This window comes from Eleginops maclovinus, chromosome 12, assembly GCF_036324505.1.
Source record: "Eleginops maclovinus isolate JMC-PN-2008 ecotype Puerto Natales chromosome 12, JC_Emac_rtc_rv5, whole genome shotgun sequence".
NCBI classification, from domain to species: Eukaryota; Metazoa; Chordata; class Actinopteri; order Perciformes; family Eleginopidae; genus Eleginops; species Eleginops maclovinus.
The window spans coordinates 8,719,754-8,739,686 of NC_086360.1; the positions used below are offsets into that span (position 1 = coordinate 8,719,754).

Below are 19,933 nucleotides of genomic sequence, written 5' to 3' on the forward strand. Positions count from 1 at the left end.
CGAAACATTTTGGGGACCTGTAGTTTGGGAGAAAGAGCTTGGAGGGGCGCACAACGTCATTCACAGATCAAAGATACCCCTGGATCAGACACGGTGGTCTACTGCGGACGTTCTTTTTTCAACGCTGATGGCTGTAATTCATGTCTGCCTCCTTAGGGGGTGATTGAGAAAGCGCGGTAAATTACCTAAGTGGCTATAGCTGAGCTCTTGGGAGTCTTGTTTCAAACAGGACTATTACACGTTGAAAGGCATAAAAAAGAGTAGAGGGGGATCGAGGAAGGCTATATAATCCACTGTTTTGATGGTTGCACCCGGTTTTTGCTCTTTTTATTTCAGCTGTAGCCTCGGGATAAACAAACAGGTGTCTGCCTTCAATCCGAGTGAAGCAACAAACAGATCTGCGCCCATGATAAGGTGTCGAAATTTACTGGAAAACAAGGCTGTTTTTTTTTTTAAACATGGGAACATTTCAGGTTGACGCTGTGAGTTCTGGGTTGGTTTTGATGGCAGAATAAATAACATATACAAACGTGAACTCTTTCTTCACACATCTCCATCGACGTCTGTCTGTATGAAAGGGAAAGATAACAGTTTCCCTGATATGGAATGTGAAAAGCTTTAAGCCACTTAAACTTGAGTTCAGCCCAAAAACTCTATACAGCGACATCTTCATCAATACCTCATTTTGAGTTTTGAAAGAGGAAACTCTGGATAGTGTTTTTAATTGGAGAAGAAAAGAAAAGGAAACGCCCTTCACAACTTTGCTCACAAAGAGCGAAAGGGGATATTGTAACGCCCCGGGCTTTTTTAAGATGCTTCAATGAGGTGTGTAAAAAGAGAAGAGAAAAGGTTTCTAGAAAAAAAAACTCTGCAATGTCATCTTAGAGGTCTTTTGAATTCGAAAGGGTTTTATTTTGCAACATCCTTATCCTAAAATAGAGCTCTAAATAACTGTGATGAGATTCACATCATCACTAGATGCTCTATTATCATTTATCAGCAATTTAAGAGATGCTATGGAGGGTCATGATTTACAAAGTCACATGATCACCCTGGAGATATGGAGCCTGCACAAAGCTTTTAGGCATTTCCGTGCTTCAACTTCTCATTGCTTTTGTAAGTGAAACTGAAAAGCAAAAGCACCGAGTGGGGTTCGTATGATGGGTTAAAAGTGGCTTGATGAGGTTCAAAAGGGGCTGAAGCCTCAGACAAAAGTATTGCCCCATCACCCATCCATTTTTCAGGTCTGTGTCTGGACAAGGAACAAAGAGCTTTCCCCGTGACCTCCAACTATCGACACCCATCAAAGACCCGTTGATCTGGGTCTTGACTGACATGCATGGTCAAGCCTTGAGAGTCAGTTTAAAAACACAAAGAGACTGTGCTGTTTTTGATTTTTTTTTCAGTTTATTTCTCGCTATTAATCAATTTGAGTATTGACTGAATAGACATTTGTGGAACATAAAATAAAATGTCCCTAAGTCTGAGGAGATGTCCAAACAACATTAAGTCCTCACATTTGAAAAGCTGGAACCAGAAAATATTTAGCATTTTACAAAAAAAAGAAAAAAATATTGTTTGATAAAGATATTATCATTTCTAACCCTTTTATTCTGCCCATTAACCAGATATATAATTCTTAAAAAATAAACTGTCTAGTGACTTGGCTTGGGAACCAAGTTCCGATTGAAACAAAAATATGGGATGTGGAATGGTTGCTGGAGAGGTGCCATTCTGCCTCCTGGGCACTGCTTAGTGCACCAAGCCCCCAACTAATCCTGGCCACCGGAACCCTGGCAGACCCTTCGCTCTGCCCCCTCTCCATTGGTGCATGTCTATAGGTCCTTTTTGTGTGTGTATTTCAGGTCTGTCTGTATAATTGTAAAATAACGGGGATTAATATAGTTGATCTAAATCTTAATCTTAATTGACCGATATTCCAATTTACTCAATAAAAATCAACATGCTTTGATAATAAATGTTAATACCTGGATTTTGGGTTTGGTTTCACTTAAATTTAAAATTACTGATCATTTGAAAATCTGAGTGTCTTTTGCCAAAAGTTCTGACTTCCAATTGTTTTATAATTTTTGGGGGATGTGAGAAACCAGAAGGCAAAATGGATATAAAGCTAAGTGTGCACATGGTTTAACCTTAACCCTTCGTTGTCTGCAGGAATCCTGATGGGGACGTTCAGCCGTGGTGCTACATTGCAGATCACGAGGACGGGATCTACTGGAGATACTGCGACATCCCTACATGCAAGAGTAAGATATTATGGCACTTCTTTATCTTTCCTTCTCTTTCTTTGTGCGCTTCCATGCCCTCGGGGCCGTATCATGGGCACACGGACCAGCCATTTCCATTGCTATGCTCATCTGCTCGCCTGCTATGAATAGCTTTTATAGACTGTATGGCTTGTACACAGCTATTATCATCCAAAAATCGTCTCTAATTGCCTCCCGTCACCCTTCTTCCTACCAAGCCTGAGCCTGCCCTCACTTTAATGTGAGCTGTCAATCGCTGCCTCCGTGTGTTTTCGCATGTGTGTTCATAAGTTTCCCCTTTGGCTTTGTAGCTTGTTTTGACACGTTGTTTAATGTGAGTGTTAATGTGCATCTACCTGTGTGTGGATAAATGTGTAGGATATGTGCACAATTGGGTGTGAGAGTCCACTGGTTTGTGCACAAATGTGTGAAGTGTGATTGTTTGGATATTTGGTGCTTCTGTCTTCTCTACCGGTTTGGCACACATTCACAAAGAGAAGCCTTTCTTTAATCCCCTTACTTTCATTTCTTCCACCTTTTTAATCACTGCTGTTGAAAACTGACTAGGGTGGATCAACCTACGCTGGTTCTGAAGCCAAAGATGAAAGAATTACAAAAGAGGAGGTTTAGATATTGCGATTAGCTGCAGGCATGTCACATATGCATTTTTCTCACGTTCTTCCCTTTGCAAGGCAGATAAGGTCTTATTGCATTCTTTCAATCACAAAATAAGCAGAAGTCAAATATTCAGTTTCGCTTAAATGAAAATGTATTGTCAATCATGTATTTTTGCTTCTGTTATTTCTCCAACTGACCTATGCATTCTTTGACATATTGTGCGTTAGGAATTGAGTTTTAGTACTCTATATGCTTTTGCAACCCTTGCCACACCAAATTAAAGCCTTGCCTAAAAGGATCAAATGCAGCTTGTGTTCGAACTCGAGATAGAAAGTGGACGTATTGATCAGACAGTGTTGTGGGCAAAGCTGAGACTGAGGTGTTGTGACTTTTCCCTGAAGTAGGTAACGCCCGGCCTCAAGAACCTCCCTACCCCTGGAGCTATCCCACCATTATCCTGTCTGAGTAGCATGCTTGACTAAAGCTTGCTGTTTGAATGGATTGCGTGTTTATGTGTATAGGAGCTTGTGTGTTTCCCATTAGACTTTTGAATGACCTATTTCAGACAAATGTCCATTTAGCCCGGTTTTTCTAGGCTAATATCCCCAACCTTTGTGTTTTGGGAGGAAAGAGGAGCCCATGCTGTCTATGTGTGTCGTCCCTTATCTTTGGTTGAATCAGGCCAGCTTTTGTTCCAGATGGGTTTGCCATGTGCCTTGTTCTTCTCCAGAATCCAGCACTGTGCAGTGTGAAACCCATCCCAGCGATGTGGCCCATTTCTACTGGCAAAGACCTATCAAATGTTGTCTATATTAAGTATCCTCTTTCTGTTTGAGCATTTAAAATGAACCGGAGCCCTGTCATGTAAGAAAAGGAGATGAAGTTTGCTGTGGGCCAGGCATCCAATGTCAAGAAACATGCCTGCTCAATCGAGACGGTTTCTCCCTGCAGGGATGTTAGGCAGATTTCAGACACCAATGCTCTGTCTCATCTATTGTGAAACCACAATCGCCACGTGGTGCCTCACCTTCTGCTCTTAATCTGCTGCGTTTGAAAGCTAGGCTGCCAAGTGAGAGAATGCCCATGCTCTGTCAGTGTCACTGTTCCCAACAAAACACAACAACAAAAGGATGAAAAACACAGTGGTGTGCCAGAGGAAGGGCAACAGTGTTCTTTGTTTTCATTTCGTCTGGTTTCTGTTTTGTCTGTGCCTCCGTTTTGTCTACTTTTTTGCTTATGTTTGATGTCACATGGTTGGTAGTTGGTGGCCGTTCGCTGAGGCTAGGCTCTAGGGTCTTGCCACCCTGGTGAAGGTGACACACCCTGTTAGTGTGCGCTGCCAGGCTGGTCACGTAAGGCCAGAAACACATAGTCGGACAGGGTGGATTATAACATAGATCACAACATTAATTGACCCTTGTCTATGTCCCTCATCTATGACGGTACAAATAGGCATTTTCAAGGTGGAACCTAGTTATTAGCCTTTCCACACTTAATTCATTGTGCATTTTTCTCTGTTGTTAAGGTCAGTTTTATATCATTTATTTCTATCAGCCCTTAATGTTAATGTTGTTTGACTTAGCAGTGCTGATCTAATGAAGTGTAAGGAATTTACCAGTGGAGCCTCTGGCAAACTAGTAGGGCGTAGAGGTATAACTTCAGCAACACTTGGAATATACCAAACAACTTAATTGTTAGACAAACAAGTTTCGGCTTGTGGCCTTGATCAGGGTCATTATGCCAGAAATCCTTTTGTTACAGACCAGTTTGTTCACCGGATGAAAAATAGAGTTGACAGCTCAATCTATTATTAAGGGACTTTAATTATTTGTTTTAAATTCTGAACTCAAATGATTCCCAGATGGTATCAGTTCCAGGTTACTTGTGTTGAAACCAGAGTCCTCAAAAATAAGCTAAATTTAGTACACTTCACTCACTTGTGATGAATTTTCATTTGCATTAATGATTGACAAGATGGCAAAGCATTTTTTTGTAGGGACAGAACATTTAAAAAAAAAATGAAAAGGTCAATTGATAATGACATCTTTAGTTACACATGGCCAGCATTACTGCACTATATGTCTCACTGTTGTGACATAAGATAAAAATAATTGTAAATTGACTATTGACTACCTTTTAAAGAGTGTTACATACCGGAAGAACTTTTTGTTTTAGTGTGGCTCTTTTCAGCTTGCACTCAAATGTTTCACAATGTACCCTTGCAAAATTTGATTGACAAAGAGTGAAACTGTGAGGGTGAAGTCCTCAAACATTTGCCAAGACAAAGATGCTTTGATGTGCACGGCAGGAGCTCCTCTCAACACTGTGCTGTATAACCAAGAAAAACTTGTTACTCCACTGTCTTTTTCTGCAGAAAAGGGACTTTGCAGATGCTGTGAAACTTTGCCTTTGTAGGACAGTGCCTGCAGAGGAAATGCTATTTTTTAATAAAATTAATGTCAAGAATAATGATAAGAATGGTAAAGTTAAACCCAGGAATAAAGAAGGTGATCAATCCATTCAAACAATCACATGTCCCACATTCTATCTTGAGGAATCCAGTTTATTCACATTTCCAACATTATGTATGGCTTTAAGGTGCTATTATCACAACATTTCATAAGATTTTGATGAAGTTATTTTTTACTTTTTATTGCCTTTAACTTTAAATATAACCTCACCAGGTACTGAGTTTTCTGTCTTTCGAACTCATTCCTCATTTCTGTGTAAAGATTACTTTTAATTACTCTTTTCTTTAAGCACCTGTACACTTTTGTTATTTTCCTTAACAAAGGTTTTTTTCTATTAAGTTTTTTTACACTCTAGTATTTTTACTTTAAATATAATCTCCCAGATCTGCCTTTTGTTTTCTTTGGCTGCCACTATAGCGATAAGTGGTATTTGCAAGTTTGTTCTGAGGACTTATTTCACCAATCATTTTTTAACATTAAGAAGATAGGACCTCTTTACAGGATATAAATAAAAACACTGTACTGTACGTTTTCAGTTTGATTTTATTTCACGCATTGTTACTGTGACTGACAACACAAAGATACTTTGTGGTAATTAAACTGTTATTTGTCATTAACCTGTCTATGCTCAACTTTCAAGTGGCATGATGTCTAGCTACCTCACTTACAGTAGGTTATAATTTAATCTATTAAAACATTTAAGGGAACGTGTGATTCTGTCACCATGGAACAATAATCTCAACACCATAGGCATCAGCTCACTGTGGCAAGCTAAACAGCCACACCTTGAAGACATTAAAACAAAGTAGTTATGTGTTTGGCCCAAGGTTTTACGACCAAACATTGAAGAAAATTTGCAATGCTGAGATATTGCCTTCATTAAGAGAGATTTATGAAGCTGCTAAATAGCGTTTTGAAGTTGTGGGACACCTGAGTAGACGTCAAAGCTAGTTTTTAATGAATCTGACCTGATATCCATTTCCAAAGTTTCTCTTGTTCAACCATTTGGGATGAAACTGAGGAGTCCAAGGGTCAGTGCTTTACATGGCTTTACACAAAAGTCATTTTTTCTTTCACTCTGCTTCGTTCAAGTATAAGCTGTTAAAAGTACAGTTTAAAGGTGCCATAGAATGAAAACTGTATTTACCTTGGCATAGTTGAATAAGGAGAGTTCAGTACATTGAACTGACATACCGTGAACCTCAAACACCATTGTTTCCTCCTTCACGTGTAAATCATGAATATGCATCACAGCGGTTAAACGGGCGAATTACAACAATCCCTGGATGTGACGTAAAACACGGTAGTCCAGCCCCAGCATTTGCATACACCAGCTACTGGAAACACTAACGCTAACACTTACCACTCCGTAACGTTGCTCTCCAATATCCGACCAACTGGCTGTTCTTCAAATTCATCGGTTTCCTCCTCCGATAAAGGCTCAGACATGTAAGGTTGGATGCCAATAGCCTCCATGGTTCATCTCTCACATTTTCGCGAACTTCACTTACTTCCTAGGGCTCTGAGGCAGCCATGGATTGCTCCTTGTAAACCAGCCAATCAGAGCAGAGCTCATCATAATTATTTAAATGAGCCACCAAATAAGGCAATTCAGCTTGTTTCATTCTAGCAACCAAATCATAGGGTTATAAATGGGCCTGTAAAAACACATCTGGACATTTTTTGGATCAACCAAAGTTCTATACCTTCTTTGAAATATACCCTTCATATTTCTCCTTATTATAAGCAAACTTGACGCTTCTTTAACCCACATTTGACAGATGTTGCTAACTTATAACTTAACCTATAAGGCAATATACCTCACCATTATTGGCCCAGCCCATTTGTATATTTTTCTGTATGTGGCCCACTGTGAAAACTGTTTTTCTGTGTTACTGTTATCCTTGGTAAATGCCTTAAATGATTATTCAATTGTCAACATTGACTTTTTATTTAGTTTCTTTTATTGACTAATTGATCAGTTGTTTCTGCATCGAGTCAAGACTAGTTAGATTAGTCAAGATCAGTTGGGGCAATACCAGAGCAACGAAAAAGACAAGAAGACCAACAACTAGAATAAGCACCTCATTGTGTGGACTAATTGATTGATTTTGGATCCTCTTGTTGATGAAGATAATTACCTGTCTCTACATCGCCCCAGGTTCATCCAGCTGATGAAAACACTATATAATTGTAGAATAAACGTAGGCGTCTTTTTCAATTTGACAGCAAAAGTCAAACGACTGAATGAATGCCTGACACAAGAACAATTGCAAGTTGAAATAAGAAAGAGACAGACAAGCTGAACATGTTGTACATGTGGTCTGGAAACCATGCGCAGACTGAATCACCATGGCCCTGCCTCGTGGCTGTTGTGGTTGCCTAAACCAGGGATGCTTTCAGGATCTGTTATTGCAGTATTCACCTCATTCTCTGTCAATGTTTTCAAAAGGCAGAATATTTCCCCTAGGTGGTCTTCGAACAGCTTTCTCCACAACCAACCCTCCTAACCAGCATGAGGCAGGTTCAGGCATCACTGAGTGGGGAATGGTGTGTGTGTTGGAGTGTGTGTGTGTGTGTGTGTGTGTGTGTGTGTATGTGTGTTCCTGTACTTTTGACAGGGTAAGAACAGGTCAGAGATTTAGACCTTCAAAGTGAGGACATTTTTCAGAAGTGAGCTCATTTGGGCTCCTGTAGGTTCAGATCATGAGGATTAAGGTCGGGGTAAGGTCAGTCGTGGTGTGCTGGTGGTTAAATGATTGTTTTTTCGTGTTTATGTTTTCACACAAGTTTATTAAATTCGAAAAGAAAGGAAAATAATAAAAAACTGAGCTTAATTCTTGTTGCGTTAAAACAAAACAAAAAAGGTCAAACATGATCCAAAAAGCTCATCATGTGGTTCCTCATAAAAGTACTACATTCATAAAGAGCTATAGTTCTTGGAAATTGTGTGCGTGCAACTAGTGTCCAGAATTAGCTTCTTGGCCTCACAGCCCCGGCTTGTAAATTAAACTATTACCTCGCAAGATTATTACCTTCAAACCAAATTAATTACAGACTTTTCTTAGGAATAGGCCAAGCAGCTTCTTTTGAAGAGCGGTTTTATGTATCGAATTACGAGGTCTACTTTGAAACCTGCGTATTTATACATTGTACGTTTTTGTCTTTATTTGTATTTCTTGCCACTGACCTCAACAAAGGGATTACGTTTTGTTATTATGAGACTTAAAACCCATACACAGTCGGAAGAAAGAGAGATTTGAACGGCACTTCATATTTGGAGAAGCAAATAGGTAGCCTGAGATGGATAAACGTTTTTGCAACATTACAAATGTAAATGTATTTGGAACTTGACAGGTGCCAATTATCAGCTGTCGGCTTGACATGACGTGTCCCCTTTCACCTGCATTTGGCCCGTCCATCCCTGGTAAAGCTTTGAACACGCTCATTGTTATCTTACTCTGACCTCTGACCTTCTTAAAGCTCCACCCATACCTGCCCTCAGGGGAAATACCTGCCTGTAGTGATGTGAAGAAAACCTCAGACAGAAACTAGAGAGTAGAGACTCACAAAAACAAGTCACGTGAAATCAGGTAGATGGAATCTCTCAACCTTTCTGTCTGGCTCGTTCCCTCTCTCGACATGGCTGGGGTTAAATCAGTTGGGGCCATTAGGGAATGAAAGGTATCGATTACGAAGCAAGTCCGTTGTGTAGAATGTTTACTAATGAGAACAAGTAGATGGCCGTTGTTTTGTGCCTGTGTTGGGAGAGAGGGGGAGATGAATATCGGGTCAACTTATTTAGCTCTTAGGAATGAGGGCTCACAGCCAAAGTTAGAAAAAGCATGTTTCTGAGCAGGTGCAATAAATTACATTTTATTATTGGATAGTGTTCAGCTAGTGTAATGCAAGCTCACATTGCATGTTGTGTGTGTGTTGCCATTGTGTTAGGTATATAAAGTGATGACTCAACGCTACAGCCATGCTAGCAGCTAGATGTACTATTCAGCAGTGCTTTGTGCTAAATGCTAACATCACCATGCTAACGTCCTCACAGCGACAATGCTACAGTTTGTTTGATGTTTCTCTGGCGAATTCCAAGCAATATGAGTACATTTTTGCTTGTGACATACACAACATCTTCAAAATAAACTTCCGCCTTCACTGGAAACATCTTGGTTAGGTTTAGGAGAAATGATTGTCGTTTGCGTTAAAAAATAAATACAGAAGCTGCGTGAGTTTAATACGTAATTACGTGACTAACGAATTGTTCTGGTCACATGCAGGACATGTCCAGTGTTTTTTTATTCTTCCCTTCTTCATACGTTTGCAATTACGTGAAATAAATATGAATTGATTTTGAGGAATATACACAAATTACTTTTACTCATCTATGAGGGCCACATTTTGTTCCATACTGTATGTGGGCCAGTGTTTCCTGAAAATACACAAAAAACTCTTAATCAATATTCTGTTGGGTAGATGTCAACAAAATGTACTGACCACCATTCATGATCCCCAGAGGATAAACTCTTTTGGCTTTCTGATATGATCACTCCATTATCTGGCTTGTTGTGCTATCCTAAAACTACGCTCACAAGATGCAGTGTGTAATAGGCCAGTGGGCAGAAATGTTAATTAACTTTACAGAGCACATTGATACTCCCCGTTAAATACGATTCTTTGATTAATGAGTGCATGTCCTTTCTTCTTGCTGCACCGTCTTATCAAACAGTTACATGTTTACTCAAGATCTGATAAGGCTCTGAGGCTATGAGGCTCAGAGGCTAAGGCTATGCTGTAGTTCATTATTTTCATAGCCATTACTTGTGTTTGTAGCAGTAGATCTTATTTTCCCACGTATAATTTACGTATTCACAATTGTTTCAAACAATATTTCCTAACCCAAACATGTCAAAAAATGTCAATGCATTAATTTCTGTTCATGAATAAAGAAAAAAGCAGTACTTTACAAGCTTCCGTCTAAAGTGTAGCATAGTTTCTATAATTTGCAAACTGCACATACAAAGGGACTTCCCTGCTGTCATTGACATCCAGATAACCAGCACAACCTGCCATAGTAGACAAACAAGAAGTCAATCTCTTTGAATGTGAAGGATGATAAATGGACATGCAGCGTTGTGCGTATCTAATGCCTGAGGTGGCCACAAAGTGTCTGCTTATCTTTTCATCTCCAAGTCGCCCCAGTATCAAGACATCTGGGACTGCAGACTATTTGGTCTGTCAGTGATACAGTGTGGGGGCCATTTTTCATCTCTTCCCCTCATTGTTCGGCCCAGTCTCTGAGGAGGCACTAATAATTCATTTAAAGCTCCGGCTCTTCCCTTTTCCCTCTAATTAGATGGTTAGTCACTCTCCCAGGGCCTCAGGCTGGGGCATTGATCTCCTCCATTTCAATCTTGTTGTAACATAGCCTATACCACACACGCACGCACGCACTCGCACGCACGCACACACACACACACACACACACACACACACACACACACACACACACACACACACACACACACACACACACACACACACACACACACACACACACACACACACACATGGTATATGAAATACCGTGGAGGCTCTCTCTGACACCCTCACACAGACCAGCAGCATCTTTTGAACATCCCACTTGCAGAGTCAGCCTGCAGGAAACAAACACTTCTCTCATTCTGTCCAATAATAAGCCCCTTATTGTCTAACGGTTCTCATTTACAGTCTGGATAATTTATGATCTGCATAGAAAAGCAAAGCATCAACCCCAACAGAAACTCATAATAGCAACTCCCACCTCCTCACAAACAACAGACTTTCCAGAAATGTTGGTCCTGGGGGAGTTAGTGGCATATTTTTCTAATTTTCTTGTGTGTTCAGTCAACAAGACTAATCACAGGCTAGATGAAACGCAGCAGCTGTATTTGTTTATGTATTGAATATACTGTACTACAAAAGGGGTAATACATGGAGCCGAGACACAATAAAAGGCAGACAAACCGAGGACTAAAGGCAGAGAGACACAACGTGATGAAAAATCACTGACTGTGTTAAGTGTTGTTTCCTTTTACAGTGTGTTGCATTCCTGGGAAGGCAAGATTCCACGAGGTGCATGTTTGTGTATGTGCATCAGATTCAAATTGTTAACCTGCTGGCGGTGCATTAATGGGTTGTTGGGAGTGTTTCCGAGGCTCCAACATACCTGTGTTTTAAATTACTCCCATTAAGCCTTTTTAGCACTTAAGGAATGTGCTTATAAAATGTTGATTCTCCTCTTTTGAACTCTCGGCTTTAACATCCCTTCTCCATTGTGGAAGCACTAATGACTTTTTCTGGTTAGATTATAATTGGATGTTGATGAAGCAGTGGAGCTGCTAAATGGATGATTTTCGACTCATTAAATATTAAGTTGAATTGTATCGATTGTTTGCCTGAAATAATTATTATGGATTTTTCTCATGCTTCTACCAGAGATACCTATCAGAGATCTTTAGATGCAATTGATATCAATTTAATCAAATTCTATCAATGTTCAATCTCTGAGACGGCAACTCAGTGTGAGAAAATTATCCAAAAGAGACACCAGTGTGTACAAGGCTAATGTGGCACAAAAAACACATATTTTGATGATTTGTATGTAACACCGTCAAAAGGCAAAGCATGTGATTTTGGACACTGAAATCAGAGCAAATATTGTATCATCACTGAAGGATTCAGAAATGCTGAAAAAAGAAATGATGTTTTCTTCACGCTGCTTGCTGCATCCATTTGAGATACCACACATTGCAAACATCTTCAGGTGTTACAGTCTGCCTCTCTCGTCTGTGTGAAAATGTTGATATGACATTAGAACTGCAACTAGCAACAACTTTATCATTTTCTAATTTAATAAAAATGTAATCCTAATTTAATCCTGTAGTCTCTTCTTTAGGGAATAGAAATATTATATGGCCTTATCCTTATATCCAGTGCCAGACACAAAATAGAATAGTTTTCAAAAGCACACTTTGCATAATAAAAAGAACAACTTGCAATTGACTTAATTAGTCTTGTGTGATAAATCTTATCGGAGGAAATGTTAATTTCCGCCAATATTTCCTTTTAAAACCTTCATCTGCTAATAGCAACAACGTGCCAATGTCATTGTGCATCCCTAGTTCCCATAGTGTTATAATCATATAGCTTGTTTTTTTGGAGCAGCAGTCAAAACACAAAAATGTTGAGTTTATCATACACGCCAGAGACAACCATCAAACCCTTGAGGAACCAGATCCAACAAAGGTGTGGCATGCTTGCTTGAAAAATGGCAGCAATTACCAATTATTAAAATAGGTGGCGAATCATCCCTCTGTCATCAAATCAACAAGTATCTTTAGAATACAAGCTAAATTGTTGTTCAAAAGAGTAAACAACTGTGATTGTATTTCACCATGACTGTTATCATTCATAATGGAAAACCCCACGCCATCAGTTACTGAGACAAGCCACTGTGACGATATCTACTTCCTGATCTGTGTGGGAGCTATCAGCCAGCCCCTTCATACTGACCTTTCATGCTCCCACATCCAGAACATATCAGGCGCCAACTGATAGTTGACTCAGAGAACAAACAAGCAACGACATCAACAAAATCACCTGACAGGAGCCCTCCCCCCAAATAATGAATATGAATGACTATAGATGTCTGTAAAGTGAGAAAAGGAGAAGAAAGGAAGAACTTTATAGACTTCATTCAGCCAATATGTCAGAAGACTTGAGGTTATAAATCAGAATTATTCAAATGTAAAATAATGGTTACATATCTTCTTCAGCTGTTATTGTATTGTGTTGGTATCAAATAAAGAGCCTGTTGTATTAGTGTCAATATGATAAACATAAACATCCAATATCTAACATTAAAGGGGCCTTTTAATGCTTATTGCCCCCCCTCCCCCCCATAAAAACCTTTAAAAAACAAACAAAGTACATGTTTGTGGACACATTTCAGTTGGTATTGAAAAGGTTTTAAAGTGTTCCTCTGCTTTAATGTCGGTGCTTTATTATATCTATTTTCAAGCCCTAAGGCTGTTGTATCTACATTTATTCATTGTCATCACGGCTTCTCTTTTAGATTATAGGATTAGGACTGACTGTGAAAATAGCTTTTCTAGTGAAATCCTCCAGTGTTTCAGCTGACATTACGAAGAACAGACTTTAAAGGTCCCTTGTTGCTTAAGGCTCCGTATTCTTTCTCTGTCTCCCTCTCTTACCTCATCTTTTAAGTGGAAATATGTGGCACTCTGTTCTGGGTGGTTACAAGCGAGCTGCTCTGGCTGCTCAGAGTAGATCTATTTTGAAAAGAGAGACACCCAGCCCTATTACAAAGAAAACATTGTTTTTAAACTCTATCTCTTGCTCTCCCTGTATGTATTTTTTGAGATTGCTTTTGCTGTTTACCCTCTAGATGTCAAAGAAATGTATAACTGTAATTATGTTTCCTTGTTGTGTCTGCTGCGTCAACAGAGGTGTCTCCTTCTCTCTGCTGCACAGACACTTGTGAACTTTGTTGTTTTGCCAGCAGCCTCCTGTCTGCAGTGCACTGTGTTTTGCATTGTGGGAAGGCTACCTGACTGCTCTTTTCCGAGCTAATGCAGCAGGCTCCCGTGTTTGTGACGAGTCTGGCTGCAGTCAAGCCTTATTTAGCTCCCTGTGTGATGTTTCTTTTTTTTCTCACCTTTTTTTTCACTTGCTGGAGTCTCCCCATCCCGCTGTGATCTCCTGAGGTTTTCAGAGGTCTAGTCTGGGCTGACTGGAGCATTTATGCACCTTGTGTTTCCTCCATTTCTCCCCTCTAGCTCGTTAAAGTCTAAATTCCTCCAACAGCTTTGAAGTGAACGTGTTTGTGTGTTTTTTTCATTTTATTATACTTGGAGATATTTGTACTTGTTGGGCCTGCAAAGCAGATGTTTTGAAGGAACAATGCTTTGCTCAGGAGATTTCATAAAATGTTCTAACTGCTTTTTTGATAAACACTACATGCAGAGAAGGTGCAGAGCTGAAGCTGCTGCCCTCTTTGTGTCCAGTCCTTAAAAATCTCCAGTAACTGGTGTGATACTATCCCATCGCCTGCTGCTATTCACAGCCCCTGGGACGAGAGGAGGACAAAGACTGATAAATTGACTGTAGTCTGCAATCATCTTGTCAAAGCGAAATGAAAAAGTAGCACTGCTGCCTTTAATCTGCTTGTTAAGCCCTGCAGTAGCATTTTCTCCTCTGCTTTTCAAAACTCCATTGAAGTGGTACCTGCTTGCATTGCTCTGAGAGTTACAGGTTCCTTACCAGGTGTTTATCCCCCCCTCCCCAACATCCACCCCTGCACACTCCACTGGGGTTAATCCAGTGTATACTTAAGTCATGAATGAAAGAAACTGCTGTCACAGCACTGTCCTGAAGTACCTCGAAGATTCTTATTGCTTTCGTGTTTACCTTGAAAATGTCATATAATCTGCAAGTGTGCACCATGGAGTATCGCTAAATGATTCAAACAACCATATAAATCCATGTATAACGCTTTGGCACGGTTGGGAACATTGTACGTGATTTATTGCTGGTCTGAGGGAGTCTGAGGACTTTGTCTTGAAATATTGAGCCATATGTCAAACACAGTTCAGCGCAGTGTGGAGCCCTCAGCGGCCATATCTGGTCATTTCACTTCAGTCTCCTTCTTCACTTTTCCATTCTCTGGTGGACATTCTTGTGGACAACAATTTGCGTGGAATCCGAAACATGTCACCCTTTTCCCCCCAAAGCCTTTGTGCCTCACTCTTACATAAACAGAAAGAGTCTTCAGCATCTGTTGTGCATGTAGAGGCTTTCGTGCCAGCAAGGAAGTTGACATTGGAATCAACCCCCCCAAAACATTGCACATGTGAGGTCTTTATCAGAGTTACTTCAGTTTATTATGGCAGTTTTGAGTGGATCCCCTCTATAGAGGGCTGGGTGATAAGACAATAAATATAGATCATTTCATATTTTGATAACAATTTATATCATGATAAACCATGTTTCTGGTAATTCATTTAATAAATAGTCCATTTGAGATAACTGCATTGTGAAATTTTACTTTTTATTTTTTATAAAATTCAAATAAAAAATAGGGAGTATTCTTTCCTCCAATTCTTTCATTTTTAATGCAAAGTGATCAACAGTTTGAAGTGAAATTGTTGCGATGCATATTTACAGCTAAATGTGCTTTTTTAAAAGTATATCCACAATTTCATGATTCCATTGACAAACAACATATTATATGAAATGATAGCCCAGTCCTAGATCAACAATTATTTTAGAAATATTCAAATTGCATGCTAATCCCTTCCAACGGATTCCAAAATGCAATCAGGACACGCTTGTAAATAATCTTGTTTTTCTGTTTTTTTCTGCATCAGTTGTTCACTGGTGGGAACCTGCTGATATCAGGCGAGCAGCTTTCAATATGCAAATGTATGACAGGAAAAGACACACAACAACGAAAAAGCTCCAGAGATCTTCAGTTTAGGACAGAATATAAAGAGCCGATACAGAATCAGGAGACAAAAAGCTCCATGGTCTCTGAGCTTGTTGTCAGACTTTGCAAGGATCCACAAAGCGAGACTCCATTGTTGCACCAACAGACAGGACATGCTCCTGTGTAATATCTAACTTATGATCAAATAGTGTCTTTGTGGGGAGATGGCATCACTGAGTTTTCTGTTAAATGAAACTTGCATACATATTTAAAATACACAAATATGATCAAATCTTCAGACTTACTCAAAGAAATTCACCGTCTTTTGTTTCTGGATGTTTTGAATTAAAAGTTGTAGCACTGTTTTAGAATAGAATAAAAGTATTTGAATCGTATGGATTGGTCTTGGAATATTTTACTCATTTTGTGTTTACATGCCTCAAGAATTGAGGAAGCATCACACTTGGAGCTCTGTATTAAAGCAGGTTAGTGCCTGAGTTAGACCGCACTTGAAAAAAAGAATAAGGATGTTTTGTAATGTCACATGCTTCTGATTTTTTATGTCTCAGACCAATAATGAAAGCTATTTTGGTCACAGTCTTTGCTCTTGTCTTTTCATAATGAGCTTTTTTTGTCCCCTACGGTCACATGGCATCAATTCCAATTAGACTGAACATTTTTGGGGGGAGATTCTTCATACTTGCGATGGAAATGACTTTTGATTGTGATTTTACTTCTGTTTGTCAAATTTGTTTAAACTCAGAAACGTGAAAATTAAACAAGATTAAGTCGGTTTGAATCACAATGAAAAACAAACCACGCATGGGATATACTGTAGACTCCTCATATTGCTTGGCACTTCCTTAATTATAAAGCTGAATTTAAAGGCTTTTGGATGTTTAATCACCAAACATTTTTTTAATTAAATATTGCATACTATTTGAAGAATACAAAGTGGATTAAAGGAGGCAGGTGGAAAATATGATCAGGAAAGGTGTCAACATCCATCTTCCATTTGTGTGGTCTCTGATTGTTGGCCTATTTGTGTCAAACATCCCTAGGGCTCGCCTCACAAACATTTTAGAGTTGAGTAGTTATTTATATGATGGGCTGCAACAACGGTTACAACCAAGAGGGTATAAAAAAGTAAAACTCAGAAGTAAAAGTTGATGCTGCTTTCATTGTTTTATGAAAATTAGACCAAAGTTTGTCCCAAGTAGCACTCTGAAACTGAAAACTGAAAATCATTCATTTTAGCTCATGCACTAATCTCCCTTTCATGCTCTTAAGGGGTTAAAATTAAACCTGCTTTTAATGTAGATCTAAGGTGTTGGACTTGGCCTCCTTCCAGACTTTGCCATTAGTCAAATACCTTCTGGAAAGGCGCTTCATAAAAAAGAAAGAAAAGAAAACACATAAAATTTAGGAAATATGATTTGTTGCCGCACCCGCAGTCACACATGTAAAAAATGTTAAATCCAGAAACTGATGCAACTTGCGCTCCCTTCTGATACTGTACATTTTCTAGAATCCAGCTCCCTTTTGCTAGGACTCAAACATTCCTGTCCCTTTCACCCCTCCTCCCGTCCCTCTCTCCAACTCCTCCTCTTCTTTTCTTTTCTTTAGAAGCCAAATTGTTGTCTTGGCAAATCATACCAAAACATTCACACAGAGGTCTAAGATTCTTTTCGAGTGTGTCACTTGGGATTGTTATTTTGTTTACCTAAATTGTTCAACTGGAGGCACATGACTGTTCAAGGAATGCAGGGTATGATTTGTTTCTTAAAATACAGAATAGAGACTGATTCATACAATAATTCTAAAAGGAAGCCTGGATATAACACTCACAATGACAAAAAACACCCTCATTGTTGCACAGGAAATGCTCATATTTAGCATGTCAGATAAAATGCATCTAAGTTGTTGTGTGTAACTGGTCATTTTTTCACCCTCCACTTTTCTCCCTACAGTGCCTGGGAACTTGGGCTGCTTCAGAGACAGCGGTGACCCGCCCACTCTGTCCGGTACCAGCGAGACCTCCAACAAACTCACCATTCAGAACTGCATTAGCTTCTGTAGGAAGCAGAGATACAAGGTGAGAAATGCTTAAAGGTCTCCTATTATGCTATATTTGAACAGTATACTGTAGGGCAATATCTGTACAAAACTTGTCTGTGAAGTGTTTTGCTCAAAATACCAAACAGATCCCCCATTGTAGCATGCCTCATCCCCCTCTATTTCAGCCCTGTTCCTGAAGTGCTGATTCTGTGACTGTTGCTTTAAATTTGAGTGGACCTGTAGCTGGCCACGCCCCTTTGCAGCATCATGCAGCTCTCTCTCGCTGCCGTGATTAAACGTCATATTATGTTCCAAACCAAATCAAGCATTATTTCTGCAGACATCCTGCTTATACACACACACACACACACACACACACAGAGGTGCTGCGAAGGGGATTCAGCTCACTACTGTATATTGCAGACAATAGGTTGGGACGTGTCACATGGGCGGGACATGCCAGGAGTTCAATGTAAAGCCAGCCCATATTTCGGGTTATGACATCAAATCGGCAGCAAATCTGGATCACTTCGTTTGTACCCCTGTTTTTAGAGATGTGGGTAAGGAGGAAAGAGAGAGGGTTGTATTTCCTGCCATTTTGTGAGTCTTCTTAAACACCGTGGACACATATTTATGTATAAAAGACAGCAAAAAATGCATTTTGCATAATAGGGGACCTTTACACAAGAACCTTGTCAAGGTTTATATCATAAGTCAGCTTCGGTAGGAGAAGAGATTGAAACCACTACTAAAATTCAAAAGTGCCCCCTCATTTTTTCATGAATGAAAACTGTCCAGTCAATTGCCCATGTCATGTCTAAAATCGACACAAGCTGGCTCTAGCCATAGTCAAGCTTTTATGTAAATCGTCGGGCATTTACGGGCAATTTCCTGACAGCAATCACAATGGTACCCAGTGCAGTCTATATGCCCTCTTCATTCAGCCATCAAACGTCCTGTTTGGAACCAACCAGCAGATGAAAAATCATCACAGCAATCAAGGCTGACAGCTGGAAATGAATGGTTATTAGACCATTGGTCACCTCCTCTTCAATGTGTTTTCCTCTCTCATCTCTGTGTCTGGCATGCCATTGTCCCAACTATAAGCAGTGCCAGGTGTTCATTTTCTGTCGCAGCTGATCCGGTTCACCTCCATCTGCATTGACAGATACTGACAGCTCCCCCTTCCACTCTCAATTCAGTAGATGTTACAGGAAGTGTTGGCAGATTGGCATCGCCTGCCTTCCCTTGGACTGTCACCGGTCTTAATGCCCATGCTAAACGCCAATGCTCGGAATCCTGTGTGACTTTTTGACAAAGAGCATGCCTGATGAGTTATTCATCGCTTGTTTGCTTCTGCCAGAAGTATTCACGTTGGTGTGACTCCTTCGGATTGAATAATACAACAAGGACGTAGCTTGATAAATCTTGGTTTGAGCACGGGCTCCATAAATTCTTATTCCATGACATAATACGCTGAGTGGGAAATGATGCAGTACCTTCAATTGTGTGGATTCATTTAGGGCCTAAAATTGGACAATGGTGTCCTTTTTAATGAGGGACAATAGCTCTTTTGAGAACAAGAAGCCAGTAGTGGCGAGGCATAAATTGTGTGAAGGTTGTTTGACGTTTCGCATTCCTGCTTCAAGAACAGTTTACTAACAGTTTAATTTGAAATATAGGTAGCTGCTATTTCTGTTTTATGTTCTGTTTATATTCTACACCCTGTGTCAGTTGTGTGTTTGAAGGGAGGCTTCTCATTAGCTGAGAGGTTGTGGTTATCCAGACTCAGATTATAGCCTCTTGTAATCAGGATAGAAAGAGCAATTATGGCACAAAAGAGAGAAGGAGCTCAATGCAGTCAAGTGTTGACACAATATCAATTAAAGCTGATATAAGAAAAGTAAACCTTTGAAAATACTTTTATTTAACCATGTTATTTTATATCCCAAATCTTCATGTTCCCTGCATAAAGTTTGTTCCCTCAGTCGTCGATGTTTCCTTGCTGGCACCCATGCCAAATG

General features: G+C 39.7%; 1 protein-coding gene across 3 annotated transcripts in view; it reads left to right on the forward strand.

Annotated features, from left to right (window-relative positions):
• Window positions 1-19,933, forward strand: part of kremen1 (kringle containing transmembrane protein 1) — a 55,175-nt gene that overhangs the window by 25,098 nt on the left and 10,144 nt on the right. For all 3 annotated transcript variants that reach the window (XM_063896275.1, XM_063896276.1, XM_063896277.1), the window contains exons 3-4: window positions 2,176-2,267; window positions 17,822-17,946. In XM_063896275.1, the coding sequence (XP_063752345.1) occupies window positions 2,176-2,267; window positions 17,822-17,946 (217 nt within the window). The remainder of the gene's footprint in view (window positions 1-2,175; window positions 2,268-17,821; window positions 17,947-19,933) is intronic.